At 49.1% G+C, this 25,554-nt stretch overlaps 1 protein-coding gene across 1 annotated transcript in view; it reads left to right on the top strand.

The window, feature by feature from the left end:
* Window positions 1-25,554, top strand: part of LOC144594076 (uncharacterized) — a 67,463-nt gene that overhangs the window by 31,336 nt on the left and 10,573 nt on the right. Inside the window, exons 8-11 of the mRNA XM_078400263.1 lie at window positions 134-255; window positions 8,794-8,853; window positions 11,170-11,333; window positions 18,309-18,419. Of these exons, the coding sequence (XP_078256389.1) occupies window positions 134-255; window positions 8,794-8,853; window positions 11,170-11,333; window positions 18,309-18,419 (457 nt within the window). The remainder of the gene's footprint in view (window positions 1-133; window positions 256-8,793; window positions 8,854-11,169; window positions 11,334-18,308; window positions 18,420-25,554) is intronic.

The raw sequence follows: 25,554 nt of genomic DNA on the forward strand, positions 1-25,554 counted from the left end.
TTTTAGAGAGGCCACGCGGAATCAGGCCCTTCGGCCCGACCAGTCTGTGTCGACCAGCGATTGGCCCGTACACTAGCATGTAATTTATGAAAATTGAAGGAAGGGATTTGATGACGATATTTTCATTTTTTAGATCGTTAAAAAGGTGCAGGAGACTCTGCGGCCTGGAACCAGACTTGCGGTGTTTGATCACATTCCCAGTAAATCTGCATTCATAAACCCACTGGAAGCTATCATCAACATCTGTCGACAAAGGTAACACTGCAAACAATCCCCTGGAATCATGCACCCATTTACCCACATCCCTGAAGGACAACATGTCCCATGTTCAGAAGTTCAGACGTTTCATCGGCACGGTGGCGCAGCGGTAGAGTTGCCGCCTTACAGCGAATGCAGCGCCGGAGACCCGGGTTCCATCCTGACTACGGGTGCTGTCTGTACGGAGTTTGTACGTTCTCCGGTGGAAAGGAAGGACATTAGCTTGGAGGAAGTGGAATCGATATAGGTAGAGCTACGAAACACTGGGTCAGAAAACGCTAGTGGGAGTTGTGTACAGGCCACCTAACAGCAGTAGTGAGGTTGGGGATGGCATCAAGCAGGAAATTAGAAATGCGTGCACTAAAGGTGCAGCAGTTATAATGGGTGACTTCAATCTACATATAGATTGGGTGAACCAAACTGGCAGGGGTGCTGAGGAAGAGGATTTCTTGGAATGTTTGAGAGATGGTTTTCTAAACCAACATGTCGAGGAACCAACGAGAGAACAGGCCATTCTAGACTGGGTATTGAGTAATGAGGAAGGGTTAGTTAGCAGTCTTGTTGTGCGAGGCCCCTTGGGCAAGAGTGATCATAATATGGTAGAGTTCTGCATTAGGATGGAGAGTGACAAAGTCGATACAGAAACAAGTGTTCTGAACTTAAAGAAAGGTAACTTTGAGGGTATGAGGCGTGAATTGTCCAAGATGGACTGGCGATTGATGCTGAAAGGGTTGACGGTGGACATGCAATGGAAGGCATTTAAAGGTCGCATGGATGAACTACAACAAGTGTTCATCCCAGTTTGGCAAAAGAACAAACCAGGAAAGGTAGTGCATCCGTGGCTAACAAGGGAAATCAAGGATAGTATTAAAACAAAAGATGAAGCATACAGATTAGCCAGAAAAAGTAGCATACCAGAGGACTGGGAGAAATTCAGAGTCCAGCAGAGGAGGACAAAGGGCTTAATTAGGAAAGGGAAAATAGATTATGAGGGAAAACTGGCAAGGAACATAAAAGCTGACTGCAAAAGCTTTTATAGATATGTCAAGAGAAAAAGATTAGTTAAGACAAATGTAGTCGGAAACAGGTGAATTGATCATAGGGAACAAGGAGATGGCAGACCAATTGAACAAATACTTTGGTTCTGTCTTCACTAAGGAAGACATAAACCGTCTGCCGGAAATAGCGGGGGACCGGGGGTCTAATGAGATGGAGGGACTGAGGGAAATCCAGGTTAGTCGGGAAGTGGTGTTAGGTAAATTAAATGGATTAAAGGCAGATAAATCCCCAGGGCCAGATAGGCTGCATCCCAGAGTGCTTAAGGAAGTAGCCTCAGAAATAGTGGATGCATTAGTGATAATTTTTCAAAACTCTTTAGATTCTGGAGTAGTTCCTGAGGATTGGAGGGTAGCTAATGTAACCCCACTTTTTAAAAAGGGAGGGAGAGAGAAAACGGGGAATTATAGACCAGTTAGCCTAACATCGGTAGTGGGGAAAATGCTAGAGTCAGTTATTAAAGATGTGATAGCATCACATTTGGAAAGTGGTGAAATCATCGGACAAAGTCAGCATGGATTTACCAAAGGCAAATCATGTCTGACGAATCTTATAGAATTTTTCGAGGATGTAACTAGTAGAGTGGATAAGGGAGAACCAGTCGATGTGTTATATCTGGACTTTCAGAAGGCATTCGACAAGGTCCCACATAGGAGATTGGTGTACAAACTAAAAGCACACGGTATTGAGGGTTCAGTGTTGAGGTGGATAGAAAATTGGTTGGCGGACAGGAAGCAAAGAGTAGGAATAAACGGGTCCTTTTCGGAATGGCAGGCAGTGACTAGTGGGGTACCGCAAGGCTCAGTGCTGGGACCCCAGTTATTTACAGTGTATATTAATGATTTGGACGAGGGAATTGAATGCAACATCTCTAAGTTTGCGGATGACACGAAGCTGGGTGGCAGTGTTAGCTGCGAGGAGGATGCTAGGAGGCTGCAGAGTGACTTGGATAGATTAGGCGAGTGGGCAAATGCATGGCAGATGCAATATAATGTGGATAAATGTGAGGTTATCCACTTTGGCGGCAAGAACAGGAAAGCAGAGTATTACCTGAATGGTGACCGATTGGGAGAAGGGGAGATGCAACGTGACCTGGGTGTCATGGTGCACCAGTCATTGAAAGCAAGCATGCAGGTGCAGCACGCAGTGAAGAAAGCGAATGGTATGTAGGCATTCATAGCAAGAGGATTTGAGTTTAGGAGCAGGGAGGTTCTGCTGCAGTTGTACAGGGCCTTGGTGAGACCGCACCTGGAGTATTGTGTGCAGTTTTGGTCTCCTAACCTGAGGAAAGACGTTCTTGCCTTTGAGGGAGTACAGAGGAGGTTCACCAGATTGATCCCTGGGATGGCGGGACTTTCATATGAGGAAAGACTGGATAGACTGGGCTTGTACTCGCTGGAATTTAGAAGACTGAGGGGGATCTTATAGAAACATATAAAATTCTTAAGGGGTTGGAGAGGCTAGATGCAGGAAGATTGTTCCCGATGTTGGGGGAGTCCAGAACCAGGGGTCACAGTTTAAGGATAAGGGGGAAGTCTTTTAGGACCGAGATGAGAAAACATTTCTTCACACAGAGAGTGGTGAGTCTGTGGAATTCTCTGCCACAGAAGGTAGTTGAGGCCAGTTCATTGGCTATATTTAAGAGGGAATTAGATGTGGCCCTTGTGGCTAAAGGGATCAGGGGGTATGGAGAGAAGGCAGGTACAGGCTACTGAGCTGGATGATCAGCCATGATCATATTGAATGGCGGTGCAGGCTCGAAGGGCCGAATGGGCTACTCCTGCACCTATTTTCTATGTTTCCCCGTGACCTGCGTGGGTTTTCTCCGAGATCTTCGGTTTCCTCCCACACTCCAGATGCAGATGATACTAAGCTGGGGGGTAGTGTGAATTGTGAGGAAGATGCAATAAGGCTGCAGGGTGACTTGGACAGGTTGTGTGAATGGGCGGATACATGGCAGATGCAGTTTAATGTAGATAAGTTGGGCGGCACGGTAGCGCAGCGGTAGAGTTGCTGCTTTACAGCGAATGCAGCGCCTGAGACTCAGGTTCAATCCTGACTACGGGTGCTCCACTGTAAGGAGTTTGTACGTTCTCCCCGTGACCTGCGTGGGTTTTCTCCGAGATCTTCGGTTTCCTCCCACACTCCAAAGACGTACAGGTATGTAGGTTAATTGGCTGGGTAAATGTAAAAATTGTCCCTAGTGGGTGTAGGATAGTGTTAATGTACGGGGATCGCTGGGCGGCACGGACTTGGTGGGCCGAAAAGGCCTGTTTCCGGCTGTATATATATGATATGATGATATGATATGATGATAAGTGTGAGGTTATTCACTTTGGAAGTAAGAATAGAAGGGCAGATTATTATCTGAATGGTGTCAAGTTAGGAAGAGGGGAAGTTCAACGAGATCTGGGTGTCCTAGTGCATCAGTCACTGAAAGGAAGCATGCAGGTACAGCAGGCAGTGAAGAAAGCCAATGGAATGTTGGCCTTCGTAACAAGAGGAGTTGAGTATAGGAGCAAAGAGGTCCTTCTACAGTTGTACCGGGCCCTGGTGAGACCGCACCTGGAGTACTGTGTGCAGTTTTGGTCTCCAAATTTGAGGAAGGATATTCTTGCTATTGAGGGCGTGCAGCGTAGGTTCACTAGGTTGATTCCCGGAATGGCGGGACTGTCGTATGTTGAAAGGCTGGAGCAATTAGGCTTGTATACACTGGAATTTAGAAGGATGAGGGGGGATCTTATTGAAACATATAAGATAATTAGGGGATTGGACACATTAGAGGCAGGAAACATGTTCCCAATGTTGGGGGAGTCCAGAACAAGGGGCCACAGTTTAAGAATAAGAGGTAGGCCATTTAGAACGGAGATGAGGAAGAACTTTTTCAGTCAGAGATTGGTGAAGGTGTGGAATTCTCTGCCTCAGAAGGCAGTGGAGGCCAGTTCGTTGGATGCTTTCAAGAGAGAGCTGGATAGAGCTCTTAAGGATAGCGGAGTGAGGGGGTATGGGGAGAAGGCAGGAACGGGGTACTGATTGAGAATGATCAGCCATGATCGCATTGAATGGCGGTGCTGGCTCGAAAGGCTGAATGGCCTCCTCCTGCACCTATTGTCTATTGTCTATTGTCCAAAGACGTGCAGGTATGTAGGTTAATTGGCTGGGCAAATGTTTTTTTTAAAATTGTCCCTAGTGTGTAAAAAAAAAGTGACAGGAGCAGAGTTAGGCCATTCGGCCCATCAAGACTACTCCGCCATTCAATCGTGGCTGATCTATCTCTCCCCCCCCCCCCAACCCCATTGTCCTGCCTTCTCCCCGTAACCCCTGACAGCCGTACTAATCTAGAATCTATCTATCTCCACCTTAAAAATATCCACTGACTTGGCCTCCACAGCCTTCAGAATTCCACAGATTCACCACCCTCTGACCAAAGAAATTCCTTCTCAGCTTCTTCCTAAAGGAACGTCCTTTAATTCTGAGGCTGTGCCCTCTGGTGCTCGACTCTCCCACGTGTGGAAACATCCATGGCGGGGCTGTCATATGAGGAAAGATTGAAAAGACTGGGCTTGTATTCACTGGAGTTTAGAAGGATGAGAGAGGATCTTATAGAGACATATAAAATTATAAAAAGGACTGGACAAGCTAGACGCAGGAAAAAATTTCCCAATGTTGCGGGAGTCCAGAACCAGGGGCCACAGTCTAAGAATAAAGGGGAGGCCATTTAAAACTGAGGTGAGAAGGAGCTTTTTCACCCAGAGGGTTGTGAATTTGTGGAATTCTCTGCCACAGAGGGCAGTGGAGGACAAATCACTGGATGGATTTAAAAGAGAGTGAGATAGAGCTCTAGGGGCTAGTGGAATCAAGGGATGTGGGGAGAAGGCAGGCACGATCATTGGCGTCAAACCCACAGCCGGCAAATTTTTTTAAACATTTCAAAATCCAGCAGCGATCAGAAAAACGCTACGACTCTTTGGAGATGACTCACGACCGCACAGGCAAATCCCCGGCAAGTCAGTGCGGAAAAGCCGCAGGCAGCACGGCGGTAGAGTTGCTGCCTCCGAGACCCGGTTTACATCCCGACTACGGGCGCTGTCTGCACCGAGTTTGTACCTTCTCCCCGTCACCTGCCCCCGTGGGTCTTCTCTGGATGATCCCAGATGCTGCCTGATCCTCTGAGTTGTTAAGCCCCTGTCTCCACACGGTTGCTGGGGTGTCGTGAGGCGTCTCCAAAGAGTCACAACGTTTTTTCTGGTCGCCGCTGGATTTTGAGATGTTTAAACGTTTTCGGCAACTGTTGGTTTGACGCCGATGATGGTAGCTTGACGTCTCCTGACGGGGGCGCTGTCGTAGTTTGGCGCCAGGTGACGTAGGTCGTCGCCGGTGCTGACTTCGGTGAATTCCATTGGCGACCACCTACGTCAACCGGCGACAGGGACCGGCGTCAAAACCGGAGGCCAAAATGATGCAAATTGTCTGCAGTTGTTGCCGACCCGGTCGTAACTTGTCACGGGTGGATGTAGGTTGACTTCGGTTGTCGTAGGTTGTCGCCTGAGTGGTCGTAGGTTGTGGTAGGTGCGGTCATAGGTGGACGTCCTAAGTCGCGACGATTGGGTCGCCGGTTGTCGGTAGCTTGCCGTAGCTTGACGTTGACTAGGTGGTAGGTTGTTGTAGCTTGTCCTAGACATTGTCGTAGGGGGGGGTCCAGTCGCCGGTTTTTCGGCGACCTGCTACGACTTTTGCAGTCACTGGCAGTCACCTAAAAAATCGCCTGTGGGACAAGCCCCTTAGTCCAGCACTTTGTGTCAATCTTGGGTATGGAGGGGCTTCAAGATGGCGCAGCGGTAGAGTTGCTACCTCACAGTGCCTGAGACCCGGCTCCCATCGTGACCACGGGTGCCGTCTGTATGGAGTTTGTACGTTCTCCCCGTGACCTGCGTGGGTTTTCTCCGAGATCTTCGGTTTCCTCCCACACTCCAAAGACGTACAGGTATGTAGGTTAATTGGCTGGGTAAATGTAAAAATCGTCCCTAGTGGGTGTAGGATAGTGTTAGTGTGTGGGGATCGCTGGTCGGCGTGGACTCGGTGGGCCGAAGGGCCTGTTTCCGCGCTGTATCTCTAAACTAAACTAAACTAAATAAGCGATAGAAGGTTAGTGTTGGGAAGACACAGTGTGCAGAATAAGTAGAAACATAGAAAGATAAAAAATAGGTACAGGAGTAGGCCATTCGGCCCTTCGAGCCAGCACCGCCATTCAATATGATCATGGCTGATCATCCACAATCAGTACCCCCCGTTTCTGCTTTCTCCCCATATCCCTTGATTCTGTTGGCCCTAAGAGCTATATCTAACACTCTCTTGAAAACATCCAGTGAATTGGCCTCCACTGCCCTCTGTGGCAGACAATTCCAGGAATGGGCTTGCAGAGTGGAGCAGGGCATCTTGGCAGAGAATGTAAGGTGTGCTCCTTGAATGGCTTGCTTTGGGGAAAGTAGATCAGTGAGATTGATGATCAGATTGGGGGTGGAAATTAGCCATTGTTTAGTTTAATTTAGTTTAGAGATACAGCGCGGAAACAGGCCCTTCGGCCCACCGGGTCCGTGCCGACCAGCGATCCCCGCACACTAACACTATCCTACACCCACCAGGGTCCATTTAAAAAAAAACATTTTACCAAGCCAATTAACCTACAAACCTGTACATCTTTGGAGTGTGGGAGGAAACCGAAGATCTCGGAGAAATCCCACGCAGGTCACGGGGAGAACGTACAAACTCAGTACAGACGGCGCCCGTAGTCGGGATGGAACCCGGGTCTCCGGAGCTGCATTCGCTGTAAGGCAGCAACTCTACCGCTGCGCCACCGTGACGCCCATTAATATTGTTAATATTATTTCAGGGATGTTTTACACAATAGTGCATAGTGTTTTATTGGTCACATGTGCAGCTGCACAGTGAGATTATTTTTGCATATATTACACATGTGGGCGCCGCCATGGTTTGCCACCGTTATTCAAAGTGCAAAGTCCGGTCGGCCCGCGTGCTCCCGTGAACCGACGTCCCTCTCCTCTCCTCTCCTCTCCTCTCCTCTCCTCTCCTCTCCTCTCCTCTCCTCTCCCCTCCCCTCCCCTCCCCTCCCCTCCCCTCCCCTCCCCTCCCCTCTCCTCCCCTCCCCTCTCCTCTCCCCTCCTCCCCTCTCCTCCCCTCCCCTCTCCTCCCCTCCCCTCTCCTCTCCTCTCCTCCCCTCCCCTCTCCTCCCCTCCCCTCTCCTCTCCTCTCCCCTCCTCCACTCTCCTCTCCTTCCTTCCCCTTTCCTCCCCTCTCCTCTCTCATCCTCCCCTCCCCTCTCCTCTCCTCGCCCGGCCATCTTTGTGTCCCGGGTGGTGGCGCCCCCTACAGCCGACCTTGAAGCCTGCAGCTGGAGGCATTACCCCGGGTCACCCTCCCACCGGCCCTCACCCCTCACGTCCCGCGTCTCCAGCGGCTCCCTCCCAGCTACGCCGACCGACCGACGAACCTTCGGGCGGGTTCCTGGTCTCACCAGTGACCGCAGCGGGAAAGTCAGGCTTGTTTGCCAGGAGCGTCCCCACTAGGGTTGCCAACTTCCTCACTCCCAAATAAGGGACAAGGTGACGTCACCGCCCTGCGCCCCCACGTGACCTCACCCAGCCAGCGGCCACGTGCTCCCGCTCCACCAATGGCGGCTGCCCGGGCTGGGAGGCGGGTTGCTCCGCAACCTCCGTTAGGCGGTGCCCGGGCATCCGGGCCTACACTGTCCGGCCCTACACTGTCCGGGCCTACACTGTCTGGGCCTACACTGTCTGGGCCTACACTCTCCGGACCTACACTGTCCGGGCCTACACCGTTTGGACCTACACTGTCTGGGCCTACACTGTCCGGACCTAACGTGTCCAGGTCTACACTGCCTGGGCCTACACTGTCCGGGCCTACACTGTCCGGGCCTATACTGTCCGGGCCTACGCTGTCCGGGCCTATGCTGTCCGGGCCTACGCTGTCCGGGCCTACGCTGTCCGGGCCTACAGTGTCCGGGCCTAGAGCCCCCCCCCCCGGGCCTAATACGGGACAAGGGCAGTCCCGCTCGGGACAAACCAATTTAGCCCACAATACTGGATGTCCCGGCTAATACAGGACAGTTGGCAACCCTAGTCCCGACCCACTGTAACTATGCTTCTTATGATAGTGAAAATCCAGCTGGCAGTCAGAGACTGAATTTCCCAAGGTCCAATAAAAATCCCAGAAATGGATGTAGTTTTACTTTGCTCTATTTTTAATTTGCTGCCATCTATTTTTAGTGCTGTGGGAAAGATCTTCTGGGTCAATGTGTTATCCAAAGATAATTCTGATCTTAGTGTGCAATTTCTTTCCACCATTCATCCAGTTTTCTTATAAATATATAAACCAAATAAATGTAATTCAGACAGAATTAGCAACAATGATTTGACATTAAATCTGTTCTGCGTTTGACAGGGGAACAAAGGTTCTCATTGATGGGGCCCATGCACTTGGTGTTATGGATTTGAATCTCAGGCAAGTAAATCCATATTATAATTTTAACTGATGCTCACGATCATAATGATGGGAGCAGAATTAGACCATTCGGCCCATCGTGTCTACACCATTCAATCATGGTTGATCTATCTCTCCCTCCTAACTCCATTCTCCCTATAACCCTTGACACCCGTACTAATCACGAATCCATCTTTCTCTGCCTTAAAAATATCCACTGACTTGTGGCCTCCACAGCCTTCTGTGGCAACAAATTCCACAGATTCACCACCCTCTGACTAAAGAAATTCCTCCTCATCTCCTTCCTAAAAGAGGGTACTTTAATTCTGAGGCTGTGGCCTCTGGTCCTAGACTCTCCCACTAGTGGAAACATCCTCTCCACATCCACTCTATCCAGGGCGCTCACTGTTCCGTAAGTTTCAATGAGGTCCCCCCTCATTCTTCTAAACTCCAGCGAGTACAGGCGCAGTGCCGAGAAACGCTCATCACAGGTTCACCCACTCATTCCTGGTGCAAGTGCTGGTTATATAAAGCTAATTGAGTCTTCTGTGTTTAAGTTGTTCCTCTGTATAGATATTACTCTTACCAAGGTACACACAAAATGCCGGAGTAACTCAGCGGGTCAGGCAGCATCTCGGGAGATAAGGAATGGGCGACGTTTCGGGTCAAGACTAAGGTTATCAGTTCAGAAGGGTCTCGACCCGAAACGTCACCCATTCCTTCTCTCCCGAGATGCTGCCTGACCCGCTGAGTTACTCCAACACTTTGTGTCTACCTTCGATTTGAACCAGCATCTGCAGTTTTCTTTCCTATTACTCTTGCCAATTCCCTGACATATTTTTGCAAGCCTCAGTTGCTGATTTCAAATGTTAAAAACTGCTACCTCACTGCGTTTTTACCGCAATTATATTGCTGTCAAATTGACCCGCCAGAGACCCGAGTTCCATCCCGACTACGGGCGCTGTCTGTACGGAGTTTGTACGTTCTCCCCATGACCTGCGTGGGTTTACTCCGGGCGCTTCGGTTTCCCCCACACTCCAAAGACGTGCAGGTTTGTTAATTGGCTTCGGTAAATTGTCCTTAGTGTGTGTAGGATAGAACTAGTGTACGGGTGGGTGGTCGCTGGTCGGTGCGGACAGGGTGAGTTGAGTTGAGTTTATTTTCACGTGTACTTGTAGGGTGGGCAGAAGGGCTTGTTTCCAAGCTGTATCTCTAAAACTAATGTATACACCGATCGGCCAAAACATTATGACCTGATGAGCCAAAACATTATGCCCACCTGCCTAATTTGCTGTTGGTCCTCCGTGTGCAGCCCCATACACAGCAGGGTGCGATGCACTGTGTATTGTGACACATTCCTCCCGTGACCACCATTAACATTTTCTGTGACTTGTGCCACAGTCGACCTTCTGTCGGTTCGGCCCAGACGGGATAGCCTTCGTTGCCCTCGCGCATCGATGAGCCTTGGGTGCCCAACACCCTGTCTGTCGCCGGTTTGTGGTTTGTCCCTCCTCGGACCACTGTCGGTAGGTACTCACCACTGCTGACCGGGAGCACCCCACAAGCCTTGCCGTTTCAGAGATGCTCTGACCCAGTCGTCTGGCCATAACAATTTGGCCCTTGTCAAAGTCGCTCAGGTCTTTACTCCTGCCCATTTCTCCTGCATCCAACACATCAACTTCAAGAACTGACTGTTCACTTGCTGCCTAACATATCCCACCCCTTGACAGGTGCCATTGTAACAAGATGATCAATGTTATTCACTTTTGCCTGTCAGTGGTCATAATGTTTTGGCTATTGAGGGCGTGACTATAGGTTAATTCCCAGAATGGCAGGACTGCCAAATGTTGAAAGACTGGAGCGACTAGGCTTGTATACACTGGAATTTAGAAGGATGAGAGGGGATCTTATTGAAACATACAAGATTATTAAGGGGTTGGACACATTAGAGGCAGGAATCATGTTCCCGATGTTGGGGGAGTCCAGAACCAGGGGCCACAGTTTAAGAAAAAGGGGTAGGCCATTTAGAACTGAGATGAGGAAAAGCTTTTTCAGTCAGAGAGTTGTGAATCTGTGGAATTCTCTGTCTCAGAAGGTAATGGAGGCCAATTCTCTGAATGCTTTCAAGAGAGAGCTAGATAGAGCTCTTAAGGATAGCGGAGTCAGGGGGTATGGGGAGAAGGCAGGAACGGGGTACTGATTGAGAATGATCAGCCATGATCACAGTGAATGGCGGTGCTGGCTCGAAGGACTGAATGGCCTACTCATGTACCTGTTGTCTATTGTTTATTGTCTATTGCCTGACAATTATCTTACAATAATAATTTTGTGTCTTAGCACTCTAGATGCTGATTACTACACATCCAACTGTCATAAGTGGTTGTGCAGTCCCAAAGGCTGTGCTTTCATGTACGTCAAAGCAGAACAACAACGTTCCTTCAGGCCACTCGTAGTTTCACATGGATTTGGCTTTGGCTTCAGTTCGGACTACATCTGGACAGGTAACACAAGATGCCAGAGTAATTCAGCGTGTCAGGCAGCATCTGTGGAGAACATGGATAGGTGACGTTTCACAGAGTGCTGGAGTAACTCAGCGTGTCAGGCAGCATCTGTGGAGAACATGGATAGGTGACGTTTCACAGAGTGCTGGAGTAACTCAGCGGGTCAGGCAGCATCTGTGGAGAACATGGATAGGTGACGTTTCACAGAGTGCTGGAGTAACTCATCAGGTCAGGCAGCATCTGTGGAGAACATGGATAGGTGACGTTTCACAGGGTGCTGGAGTAACTCAGCGGGTCAGGCAGCGTCTCTGAAGAGAAGGAATGGGGGACGTTTTGGGTCGAGACCCTTCTTCAGACTTTAAGGCAGAGATAGATAGATTCCAGAACCAGGGGTCACGGTTTAAGAATAAAGGGGAGGCCATTTCGGACTGAGATGAGGAAAAGCTTTTTCACCCAGAGAGTTGTGAATTTGTGGAATTCTCTGGCACAGAAGGCAGTGGAGGCCAATTCATTGGATGCTTTCCAGAGAGTTAGATTTAGCTCTTGGGGCTAACGGAATCAAGGGATACGGGGAGAAAGCAGGAACAGGGTACTGATTTTCGATGATCAGCCATGATCGTATTGAATGACGGTGATGGCTCGAAGGGCCGAATGGCCTCCTCCTGCACCTATTTTCTATGTTTCTATTAGTACGGGTGTCAGGGGTTACACGGGGAGAAGGCAGGAGAATGGGGTTGGGGGGAGAGATAGATCAGCCATGATTGAATGGTGGAGGAGACTTGGTGGGCCGAAGGGTCTAATTCTACTCCGATCACATATGACCTTATGACTGGATAGCACGCAACAAAAGCTTTTCACTATACCTGGAGCACAAAGTGCTGGAGTAACTCAGCGGGTCAGGTGGCATCTCTGGAGAGAAGGAATGGGTGACGTTTCGGGTCGAGACCCTTCATTTCTTCCGACTCAGGTTTAAGGTGGATGATTGTTCATTGAGGGCGTTGGTGGAAAATGAACAGATTAATTTAGATTGAGCTTTGGTTCACATTCCTGGAGATTATTTGAGAGGTGTAGTGGAATTGGAGGGTGTTCCAGGAAGTTGAAGGTGTGTTTGAAACGAAACTTGGCCCCAACATCTCCATTACATTTCTGCTTTAAGCATCTCCACCGCTGAGCCACCGTGCCACGCTCAAAATCCACCATCATCCCTCTGCTCATCCATACGCTGTGCTTTGATCTCTTTGAAGGGAAGTCGGTCCTTTTTTAATGCAATTCATTACACAACAAAGAAGCCTTTAGTTTAGTTTAGTTTAGAGATACAGCGCGGAAAACAAGCCCTTCGGCCCACCAGGTCCGTGCCGACCGGCGATCCCCGCACACTAACACTATCCTACACCCACTAGGGACAATTTCTACATTTGCCAAGCCAATTAACCCACAAACCTGCACGTCTTTGGAGTGTGGGAGGGAACCGAAGATCTCGGAGAAAACCCACGCAGGTCACGGGGAGAACGTACAAACTCCGTACAGACAGCCCCCGTAGTCGGGATGGAACCCGGGTCTCCGTGCTGCATTTGCTGTAAGGCAGCAACTCTACCACTGCACCACTGTGACCGCCCTTGTGACTTGGTTTCTTGTGACCACTCCACCATTCGACTAGAACAAGGTTTTTATTTCTCCATCTCTTCCTGGCAAAAGCACCGTATCTTGGGAGAGATAGATCAGCCATGATTGAATGGCGGAGTAGACTCGATGGGCCGAATGGCCTAATTCTACTCCTGTCACTTATGAAGTACACGCCAACCAGCGATCCCCGCACATTAACACTATCCTACACTACACTAGGTACAACTTACGATGTTACCGATTCCAATTAACCTACAAACCTGCACGTCTTTGGAGTGTGGCAGGAATCCGGAGCACCCGGAGAAAACCCACGCGGTCACGGGGAGAAGGTACAAACTCCGTACAGACAGCGCCCGTAGTCGGGATGGAACCCGGATCTCCAGCAATTACTTATCACAATATCAAAATGGTCATCATCAAACATTTCAAAACAGCACCTGAAAAGTGTACGGTATCTTTGTATAAATTGTCTTCAATTGTTACAAATAAGTTGAGTTTAGTTTATTGTCACATGTCCAGTGAAAAACAGAGACCCGGGTTCAATCCCAACTACGAGCGCCGTCTGTACGGAGTTTGTACGTTCTCCCCGTGACCTGCGTGGGTTTTCTCCGAGAACTTGAGCTTACTCCAAAGACGTGCAGGTTTGTAGGATAATTGGCTCGGTATTAATGTAAATTGTCACTAGTGGGTGTAGGATAGTGTTAGTGTGCGGGGATCGCTGGACGGCGCGGACCCGGTGGGCCGAAGGGCCTGTTTCCGCGCTGTAGCTCCAAACTAAACTAAACTAGACAATACATGATTACAATCCACAGTAAGCGGATGCATAACATTATATATAACCATTTAATTGTCGGAGTAAATAGAATCATGAGGCTAGATAGGGGAGACAGCAAGAACCTTGCTCGCAGGGCGGAAATGTCAAAGACTGGAGGTCACAGATTGAAGGTGAGAGACAAAAGTTTATTTCTGGGCTACTTCTTGTCTGGTGAGAAGGCTTGTAGGCCCGACATAAAACATCCCATAGCAGGTCATACATTAATTCAGTGTAGGAAGGAACTGCAGATGCAGATTTACACCAAAGGTAGACACAAAATGCTGGAGTAACTCAGCGGGTCAGGCAGCATCTCTGGAGAGAAGGAATGGGTGACGTTTCGGGTCGAGACCCTTCTTCAGACTGATATCAGGGGAGGGGGCGGGACAAAGATAGGATGTAGTCGGACACAGGAAGACTGGTGGGAGAACTGGGAAGGAGGAGGGGATGGATAGAGAGGGGAAGCGGGGACTATCTGAAGTTGGAGAAGTCAATGTTCATACCTCTGGGGTGTAAACTACCCAAGCGAAATATGAGGTGCTATTCCTCCAATTTGTGCTGGGCCTCACTCTGACAATGGAGAAGGCCCAGGACAGAAAGGTCAGACTGGGAGTGGGAGGGGGAGTTGAAGTGCTGAGCCACCTGGAGATCAGGTTGGTTAAGACGGACTGAGTGAAGGTGTTGAGCGACATGATCGCCGAGCCTGGGTTTGGTCTCGCCGATGTAGAGAAGTTGACGAATGGAACAGCGGATACAATAGATGTGGTTGGAGGAGGTGCAGGTGAACCTCTGTCTCACCTGGAAAGACTGTTTGGGTCCTTGCATGGAGTTGAGGGGGAGGTAAAGGGACAGGTGTTGCATCTCCTGCGGTTGCAGGGGAAAGTGCCCGGGGAGGGGGTGGTTTGGGTAGGAAGGGACGAGTGGACCAGGGAGTTACGGAGGGAACGGTCTCTGCGGAACGCAGAAAGGGGAGGGGATGGGAAGATATGGCCAGTGGTGGGGTCCCGTTGGAGGTGACGGAAATGTTGACGGATGTTTTGTTGTATGCGACGGCTGATATAATTATATTCACCTCTCAATCAATTTGGATTGGGTGACGTTTCGGGTCGAGACCACTTCTTCAGATAAGGTCTCGACCCGAAACGTCACCCATTCCTTCTCTCCTGAGATGCTGCCTGTCCCGCTGAGTTTCTCCAGCATTTTGTGTGTGTCATGCGATGATTCTGTTGCTTCAGCGGGTCGTCGGCCTGCATTATCTTCCACACGATGCCGTGAGTTCCAGTGGCGCGTGGATTGTTTTGTCAGAGGCACAGGTCCCTTTGCATTTAAATCTCCGTGACTTTTCAAATGGCACGAGAGAGCAGTTTGTCTCACAACAGATGGGTTTCAGGAAGCAAAATCCCTTCCTGTTGTGCTACATCTTAGAATTGACTGAAAATTCAGGAGCAGGATTAGGCCATTCGGCCCATCAAGTCCACTCTGCCATTCTATCGTGGCTGATCTATCTTTCCCTCTCAACCCCATTTTCCTGCCTTCTCCCCGTAACCTCTGACACCCGTACAAATCAAGAATCTATCTATCTCCGCCTTAAAAATATCCACTGACTTGGCCTCCACAGCCGTCTGTGGCAATGAATCCCACAGATTCACCACCATGGACAACGTAGATGCAGGAAAAATGTTCCCAATGTTGGGCGAGTCCAGAACCAGGGGCCACAGTCTTACAATAAAGGGGAGGCCATTTGAAACTGAGGTGAGAAAAAACTTTTTCGCCCAGAGGGTTGTGAATTTGTGGAATTCTCTGCCACAGAGGACAGTGGAGGCCAAATCACTGGATGGATTTAAGAGAGAGTTAGATAGAGCTCTAGGGGCTAGTGGAATCAAGGGGTATGGGGAGAAGGCAGGAACGGGTTATTGATTGTGGATGATCAGCCATGATCGCAATGAATGGCAGTGCTGGCTCGAAGGGCCGAATGGCCTCCTGCCCTTTTTTCCTACGTTTCTATGTTCCTATCAGTCTGAAGAAGGGTATCGACCACGAACCTTCACCCATTCCTTCTCTCCCGGATGCTGCCTGACCCGCTGAGTTACTCCAGCATTTTGTGTCTACTTTCGATTTGAACCAGCACCTGCAGTTATTTTCCCGCACATCCTCTCCACATCCACTCTACCCGGGTCTCTCACTGTCCTTCAATGTAAACACAGAGCACCAAATGCTTCCTGTGCATCAGCCAGGGGGTTCTCATTGAAAGATGCACCTTCTGCAGCCACAACCTTGGCCTCAGAGGCTGGGAACTGCATTCCCAGTCGTTGTCAAGTTGCCCGCATCTTGAACTTCAATGTGTTGGAGTTCTTCCAGCTTCGAGCTCATTTGGAGGTCATGTGTCTTTTTCATGCAGTAAAGAACAGAGTGCAATCCACTCACTCATGCCTGAGATCGCCTTGAGTTTAGTTTAGTTTCAGAGATGCAGCGCTGAAACAGGCCCTTCGGCCCACCGGGTCCACGCCGACCAGCGATCCCCGCACACTAACACTATCCTACACACACACTAGGGACAATTCACACTTACACCAAGCCAATTAGCCAAGAAAATCTGTACGCCTTTTTTGTGTGGGAGGAAACCGGAGCACCCAGAGAAAACCCACGCGGTCACGGGGACAATAGACAATAGGTGCAGGAGTAGGCCATTCGAGCCAGCACCGCCATTTAACGTGATCATGGCTGATCATTCTCAATCAGTACCCCGTTCCTGCCTTCTCCCCATACCCCCTGACTCGGGGACTCTACGACCACAGGCCTTTCTTATCCATGTGCCTGGCCAAATGTCTTTTAAATGTTGTCAGTCTACCTCCACCTCTCAACCACCCCTCTCTCAGAGAGTCTAGGCCTCAGAATACAAGGAAGACAATAGACAATAGGTGCAGGAGGAGGCCATTCGGCCCTTCGAGCCAGCACCGCCATTCAATGTGATCATGGCTGATGCCAACAATGTCCCAGCTACCCTAGTCCCACTTGCCTGCGCTTGGTCCATATCCCTCCAAACCTGTCCTATCCATGTATCTGTCCAACTGTTTCTTAAATGTTGGGATAGTCCCAGCCTCAACTACCTCCTCTGGCAGCTCGTTCCATACACCCACCACCCTCTGTGTGAAAAAGTTACCTCTCGGATTCCCATGAAATCTTTTCCCCTTCACTTTAAACCAAGCTCTCTGCATTCGAGAGAGTTAGATAGAGCTCTTAAGGATAGCGGAGTCAGGGGGAATGGGGAGAAGGCAGGAACGGGGTACTGATTGAGAATGATCAGCCATGTTCACATTGAATGACGGTGCTGGCTCGAAGGGCCAAATGACCTCCTCCTGCACCTATTGTCTATGTCCCCCAGTCCTCAATTCCCCTACTCTGGGTAAAAGACTCTGTGCGTCTACCCAATCCTTTCCTCTCATGATTTTGTACACCTCTATAAGATCACCCCTCATCCTCCTGCGCTCCAAGGAATAGAGACCCAGCCTACTCAACCTCTCCCCATAGTCAATAGTCAATAGTCAATAGTCGTTTATTTGTCACATACACATAAATGTGTAGTGAAATGAAACATTACCCACAGTTAAACAATACGACCAATAAGATTAATCAATAAAAATGCAATAACACATACAATCACAACTAACACCAAACAAAAAGAAACATCCATCACAGTGAGTCTCCTCCAGTCCCCCCTCACTGTGATGGAAGGCCAGAATGTCTTTTCTCTTCCCCTGCCGTCTTCTCCCGCGGTCAGGCTGTTGGAGTTGCCACTTCGGGGCGGTCGGGGCTCCTGACATTGAAGCCCCCGCTGGACGGTGAAAATCCCGTGGCCTATTCCAGGCCGCGCCGGACGGTGAAAGGTCCGCGGCGGGCCGACCCAAGCCCCGCGATTCGGGGCGGGTGAACACGCTGCCTCTGCCGCTGCCGGAGGTCCCGATGTCGGCCCCCACCCAGGGGCCTGCGGGCTTCCGACACCCTCTAGTCCTGGCAACATCCTCGTAAATCTTCTCTGTACCCTTTCCAGCTTGACAACACCTATGCCCTTCATATTTTATGCAGTGTTGCTAATTGAAAACCGTTTAATTCAGAGGTAGGCACAAAAGGCTGGAGTAACTCAGCGGGCCAGGCAGCATCTCGGGAGAGAAGGAATGGGTGACGTTTCGGGTCGAGACCCTTCTGAACCGACAACCTGAAGAAGAAGGGTCTCGACCCGAAACGTCTCCCATTCCTTCTCTCCCGAGATGCTGCCTGGCCCGCTGTGTTACTCCAGCATTTTGCGCCTACCTTCGATTTAGACCAGCATCAGCAGTTTTCTTTATCCCCTAACCTTTTAATTCAGAATTGATTTATGGTTCCCCTACATTGCCTGACTACAAAGGACAAATAGGTCATTTATGTCCGACACTATTTCATTTTGAATTGCAAATTGTAAACTGCTTCAAAAAGCTCCGTGTGTTTGGCAGTAATTTCACGGTCGCCAGAGTTGGCTGCATTACATTTCTTGAATCTTATTTCAGGCTTGAAAGACTACACGGCCATCTTGGCTCTGCACACCGTGTTGGACTTCTGGGAATCTGTGGGTGCGGACAGAATCAGAGGATACATCAAAGACCTCATGACCCAGGCTGGTGAGAATGTGTCGCTCAGAGACTTCTACATGTCCACTTGTCTTGGCGGGGAGGGTACAGAGAAGATTTACGAGGATGCTGCCAGGACTAGAGGGTGTGAGCTGTAGGGAGAGGTTGAGCAGGCTGGGACTCTATTCCCTGGAGCGCAGGAGGATGATGGGAGATCGTACGGAGGTGTACAAAATCTCGAGAGGAATAGATTGGGTAGATGCACAGAATCTCTTACCCAGAGTAGGGGAATCGAGGACCAGAGGACATAGGTTTAAGGTGACGTGTAAAAGATTTAATAGGAATCTGAGGGGTAACGTTTTCTCACAGAGGGTGGTGAGTGTGTGTATGGAACGAGCTGCCAGAGGAGGTAGTTGAGGCTGGGACCATCCCAAAGTTAAAGAAAAAGTTGGACAGGTACATGTATAGGACAGGTTTGGAGGGATATGGGCCAAACGCAGGCAGGTGGGACTAGTGTAGCTGGGACATGTTGGCCGGTGTGGGCAAGTTAAGCCGACGGACCTGTTTCCACGCTGTATCACTCTATGACTCTAGTCAACTTACTCCCCAGTTAACGTTAAATTAATTGGATTTAGGTTTTTACATTGTGGATTTAATATCTATATATTTAGTTTAATTTGGATTGGATTGGTTTGGTTTGGTTTAAGTTACTCAATAGACAATAGACAATAGGTGCAGGAGGAGGCCATTCGGCCCTTCGAGCCAGCACCGCCATTCAATGTGATCATGGCTGATCATTCTCAATCAGTACCCCGTTCCTGCCTTCTCCCCATACCCCCTGACTCCACTATCCTTACGAGCTCTATCTAGCTCTCTCTTGAATGCATTCAGAGAATTGGCCCTCACTACCTTCTGAGGCAGAGAATTCCACAGATTTACAACTCTCTGACTGAAAAAGTTTTTCCATCATCTCTGTTCTAAATGGCCTACCCCTTATTCTTAAACTGTGGCCCCTTGTTCTGGACTCCCCCAACATTGGGAACATGTTTCCTGCCTCTAACATGTCCAATCCCTTAATAATCTTATACGTTTCGATAAGATCTCCTTTCATCCTTCTAAATTCCAGTGTATACAAGCCTAGCCACTCCAGTCTTTCAACATATGACAGTCCCGCCATTCCGGGAATTAACCTAGTAAACCTACGCTGCACGCCCTCAATAGCAAGAATATCCTTCCTCAAATTTGGAGCCCAAAACTGCACACAGTAGTCCAGGTGCAGTCTCACTAGGGCCCTGTACAACTGCAGAAGGACCTCTTTGCTCATAGGATAAAGGAGCAGAATTAGGCCTTTCGGCCCATCAAGACTACTCCTCCGCCATTCAATCATGGCTGATCTATCTTTCCCTCCTAACCCCATCCTTGTCCCCATAACCCCTGACACCCACACTAATCAAGAATCTATCTATCTCTAATTGGATAGGTTAGAATAGAATAGAATTGGATAGAGGACGGATAGGTTCCCTGTTAGCATAGTGGTTAGTATCACCGCCTATCATGATCAATTCCCCAACCAGGAGATGGCCTTTGTGCCAGTTCCTCCTCAGTATAATAAATAGGTGATGTTTCAGGTAGGGACCCATCTACAGACCGAATACATGACTATGGTTTTCCCAGAATCAGGGGCCACAGTCTAAGAATAAAGGGGGGGCCATTTAAAACTGAGGTGAGAAGAAACGTTTTCACCCAGAGAGTTGTGAGTTTGTGGAATTCTCTGCCACAGAGAAGAGTCGAGGACCAGAGGCCACAGCCTCAGAATTAAAGGACGTTCCTTTAGGAAGGAGATGAGGAGGAATTTCTTTAGTCAGAGGGTGGTGAATCTGTGGAACTCATTGCCACAGACGGCTGTGGAGGCCACAAGTCAGTGGATATTTTTAAGGCAGAGATAGATAGATTCTTGATTAGTACAGGTGTCAGAGGTTACGGGGAGAAGGCAGGAGAATGGGGTTTGGAGGGAGAGATAAATCAGCCATGATTGAATGGCAGAGTAGACTTGATGGGCCGAATGGCCCTATTCCGTTCCTAGAATCTATGAACTTATGAGGAGGCAGTTTAGTTCAGATTAGAGATAGAGCGTGGAAACAGGCCCTTCGGCCCATCGAGTCCGCACCGACCAGCGATCCCTGCGCATTAACACTACCCTGCACACACGAGGGACAATTTGACATTTATACATTGATATCAAGCCATTTAACCTACAAACATGTACGTGTTTGGAAACAAAGATCTCGGAGAAAACCCACGCAGGTCACGGGGAGCACGTACAAACTCCGCACAGACAGCACCCGTAGATCGAACCCGGGTCTCTGGCACTGTGAGGCAGCAGCTCTAGATATATCTGGGACTATCCCAACATTTAAGAAACTGTCAGACAGCTACATGGGTAGGAGAGGTTTTGGTGGGAGATGGAGAAAAACGCAGGCAAGTGGGACTAGTGTAGATGGGACATGTTGGCTGGTGTGGGCACGTTGGGCAGAAGGGCCTGTTTCCACGATATGTTACTATGTGACTCTGCCGCTGTGCCAACCCCTCCTTGAGATTTATTGGTGTCACAGCTTGTGTTACATAGAAACATAGAAAATAGGTGCAGGAGTAGGCCATTCGGCCCTTCGAGCCAGCACCGCCATTCAATATGATCATGGCTGATCATCCAACTCAGTATCCCGTACCTGCCTTCTCTCCATACCCCCTGATCCCTTTAGCCACAAGGGCCACATCTAACTCCCTCTTAAATATAGCAAATGAACTGGCCTCAACTACCTTCTGTGGCAGAGAATTCCACAGATTCACCACTCTCTGTGTGGAAAAAAACTTTCTTATCTCGGTCCTAAAAGACTTCCCCCTTATCCTTAAACTGTGACCCCTTGTTCTGGACTTCCCCAACATCGGGAACAATCTTCCTGCATCTAGCCTGTCCAACCCCTTAAGAATTTTGTAAGTTTCTATAAGATCCCCCCTCAATCTTCTAAATTCCAGCGAGTACAAGCCGAGTCTATCCAGTCTTTCTTCATATGAAAGTCCTGCCATCCCAGGAATCAATCTGGCAAGAATGTCTTTCCTCAGATTAGGAGACCAAAACTGTACGCAATACTCCAGGTGCGGTCTCACTAATGCCCTGTACAACTGCAGCAGAACCTCCCTGCTCCTATACTCAAATTCCCTCGCTATGAATGCCAACATACCATTCGCTTTCTTCACTGCCTGCTGCACCTGCATGCATGTTAAACCTGACTAAAGGTTAACTGGAACCAGCACCTTCAGACTAGGTTGTGTCAGATTGGATGTTGGATCTGGGTCAGGTTTTGACTTTTATTCCTGAGCAGCCCCACCACCGGCAACCTTGAGCCCAACATAAACGTGCAGCCACAGCAACCTTGAGCCCAACATAAACGTGCAGCACTGTATCAAGGCCAAACACCCCTTCATTTCCACCAGGATTTAGGTGACCAAACAACAATGTAGATCATTGCAGAATGAATGTAGCAAAGACATGGCAAGTTGTTTCACAAAAGTTGGCAATGAACAGTAATGTTTTGTCTGTGGAGGCCAAATGTTTGGGTATTTTTTTAAGGCAGAGATAGACAGATTCTTGATCAGTACGGGCGTCAGGGATTACGGGCAGAAGGCAGGAGAATGGGGTTAGGAGGGAGAGATAGATCAGCCATGATTGAATGGCGGAGTAGACTCGATGGGCCGAATGGCCTAATTCCTCTCCTATCACGTATGATGTTATTGCAAATGATTAAAAAAGCTCCGTAATGGATTATGCATCTTTGGAAAGGAGGGAAGAGAGAAAGAATGGAAGGGAGGTTTAGAGACCAATGGTTGCATCGGAACTTTAATGCCACATGTACAGAGGTACAGTGCAATTCAACACGTCGTTTCAGGGTGGCACAGTGGCGCAGCGGTAGAGTTGCCGCCTCACAGCGAATGCAGCGCCGGAGACCCGGGTTCCATCCCGACTACGGGAGCCGTCTGTACGGAGTTTGTACCTTCTCCCCGTGACCTGCGTGGGTTTTCTCCGAGATCTTCGGTTTCCTCCCACACTCCAAAGACATGCGGGTTTGTAGGTTAATTGGCTTGGTAAATGTTTAAAAAAATGTCCCTAGTGTGTGTAGGATAGTGTTAGTGTGCGGGGATCGCTGGTCGGCGCGGACCCGGTGGGCCGAAGGGCCTGTTTCCGCGCTGTATTACTAAACTAAACTAGACTAAAAAAGAGTAGAGTCAAGACTGAAGAGTGTTTTATTGTCGTGCGGCCCCAGATAGAACTATGGCTGGACCACACGATGACAAGAGAGTCTGTAAACATTACGCTCTGTAAACAATATGATAAACAAGAAACACAGTTCAGTGTGTGTGTGTATACACATACTCACATACACATCTACTCCTATCACTTATGACATGACCTTACACAGATATACACGCACACATACTGTATGTACACATAAGAACAAACACACAACAATAGTGCATTAATAAGTATAACTAGACCAAGTGGACCCGTTGGGCCCAAACCTCTCCTGCATTGGTGCAGCACCCTCTCCTCCCCCTCCCCCCTCCCTATCCCCCCCCCTCACCCCTCCCTTCTACCCCTCCACCCCCTCACCTCACCCCCCTTCCCCTCCCTCCTCCCCTCCACTCTCCCCTCCCCCTCCACCCTCTCTCCTCATCCTCCCTCCCCTCCACCTCCCCCCTCCACCCTCTCTCCTCACCCCCCTCCACCCCCTCTCCTCACCCCCCTCCCTCCTTCCCCTCCCTCCTCTCCTTCGCTCCCCCCTCCACCCCCTCTCCTCACCACCCCTCCCTCCTTCCCCTCCCTCTCCCCTCCCCGCTCCCCCCTCAACCCCCCTCATCCTCCCTCCCCCCCCTCCCTAGGAGATAGATAGAAAACTTTAAAATGTGAATAGCTTTAAAAGTATAACACCGATTTCAATGAAACCTCTTCCATTAGCACCAGAGGGACGACGGTGAGTAAGGTGGGCCTAACATTGTCGCGCTATCGTGTACCGTTTTGGCTGTAGTTCAGAAACAAACAAACAGGAAGCTGTTCCTGAACTTAGACGTTACAGTTTACAGGTTCCTGCACCTTGTTTGTAGAGAGCGCAGTGTAAGTATCACTGTACATGAGCTCTGAGACACGTCTTAGATAACGACGATAATTCTCCATTGTCACTTGTACCTGGCTCGCTGCAGTGAAATTGTTTGTTTGTGTGTACAAAGTGCACAAAGGGTTTGCCACAAAGTTTACAAAAAGTTTGTAACCCATTCTTCTGCCTTCTCACCATAACCCCTGACACCAACACTAATCAAGAATCTGTCTATCTCTGTCTTAAAAATATCCACTGACTTGTGGCCTCCACAGCCGTCTGTGGCAATGAATTCCACAGATTCACCACCCTCTGACTGAAGAAATTCCTCCTCATCTCCTTCCTAAAGGAACGTCCTTTTATTCTGAGGCTGTGGCCTCTAGTCCTAGACTCTCCCACTAGTGGAAACATCCTCCCCACATCCACTCTATCCAGGCCGCTCACTATTCTGTACGTTTCACTGAGGTCCCCTCTCATCCTTCTAAACTCCAGCGAGTACAGGCCCAGTGCCGACAAACGCTCATAGAAACATAGAAAATATAGAAAATAGGTGCAGGAGTAGGCCATTCGGCCCTTCGAGCCTGCACCGCCATTCAATATGATCATGGCTGATCATCCAGCTCAGTATCCCGTACCTGCCTTCTCTCCATACCCCCTGATCCCTTTAGCCACAAGGGCCACATCTAACTCCCTCTTAAATATAGCCAATGAACTGGCCTCAACTACCTTCTGTGGCAGAGAATTCCACAGACTCACCACTCTCTGTGTGAAGAAATGTTTTCTCATCTCGGTCCTAAAAGACTTCCCCTTATCCTTAAGCTGTGACCCCTGGTTCTGGACTTCCCCAACATCGGGAACAATCTTCCCGCATCTAGCCTGTCCAACCCCTTAAGAATTTTATATGTTTCAATAAGATCCCCCCTCAGTCTTCTAAATTCCAGCGAGTACAAGCCTAGTCTATCCAATCTTTCTTCATATGAAAGTCCTGCCATCCCAGGGATCAATCTGGTGAACCTTCTCTGCACTCCCTCTAAGGCTAGAATGTCTTTCCTCAGATTAGGAGACCAAAACTGTACAGCTCATCATATGTTAACCCACTCATTCCTGGGATGGTTCTCGTAAACCTCCTCTGGACCCTCTCCAGAGCCAGCACATCCTTCCTCAGATATGGGGCCCAAAATTAATGATAATAATAATAATAATATATCTTTATTGTCATTGTACAAGAACAACGAGATTAAGATTGCAACCTCCGTATCGATGCTATAAAAATAAATATACAAGGTAAAAAATAAAAAATAAAAAATGAGGTAAAAGTGCAAATAGGTCCATGTAAACTGAGATTAAATATTACCACAGCTGTCACTGTGATGTGATTAAGTCAGTTGTGCCAGATGGTTAGGAGGGCAAAGACAGATTATGGGGGCTGCTTAGCAAACTGATTCAGCTCTGGGGATAAAGCTGTTTCTCATTCTGGAGGTGCGGGCGTAGAAGGCCTTCTTGTTGTTCGTCCTTCGGTTTGGAAGATGACCATGACTTCACTTCCAAGGTATTTATTCACAATATGCTGGAGTAACTCAGCGGGTCAGGCAGCATCTCGGGAGAGAAGGAATGGGCGACGTTTCGGGTCGAGACCCTTCTTCAGACTGCTTATACTACTTATATGACTTCACTTCCAGTTGGAGGATTTAGATTTAGATTTTAGATTCGGAAATACAGCGCGGAAACAGGCCCTTCGGCCCACCGGGTCCGTGCCGCCCAGCGATCCCCGCACATTAACACTATCCTACACACACTAGGGACAATTTTTACATTTGCCCAGCCAATTAACCAACAAACCTGCACGTCTTTGGAGTGTGGGAGGAAACCGAAGATCTCGGAGAAAACCCACGCAGGTCACGGGGATAACGTACAAACCCCGTACAGACGGCGCCCGTAGTCAGGATCGAACCTGAGTCTCCGGCGCTGCATTCGCTGCAAGGCAGCAACTCTACCGCTGCGGATTGGTGACTGTGGGTCCGGAAGTGACTGGTGAGGCC

This window comes from Rhinoraja longicauda, chromosome 5 (genome assembly GCF_053455715.1).
Source record: "Rhinoraja longicauda isolate Sanriku21f chromosome 5, sRhiLon1.1, whole genome shotgun sequence".
Lineage (NCBI taxonomy): Eukaryota > Metazoa > Chordata > Chondrichthyes > Rajiformes > Arhynchobatidae > Rhinoraja > Rhinoraja longicauda.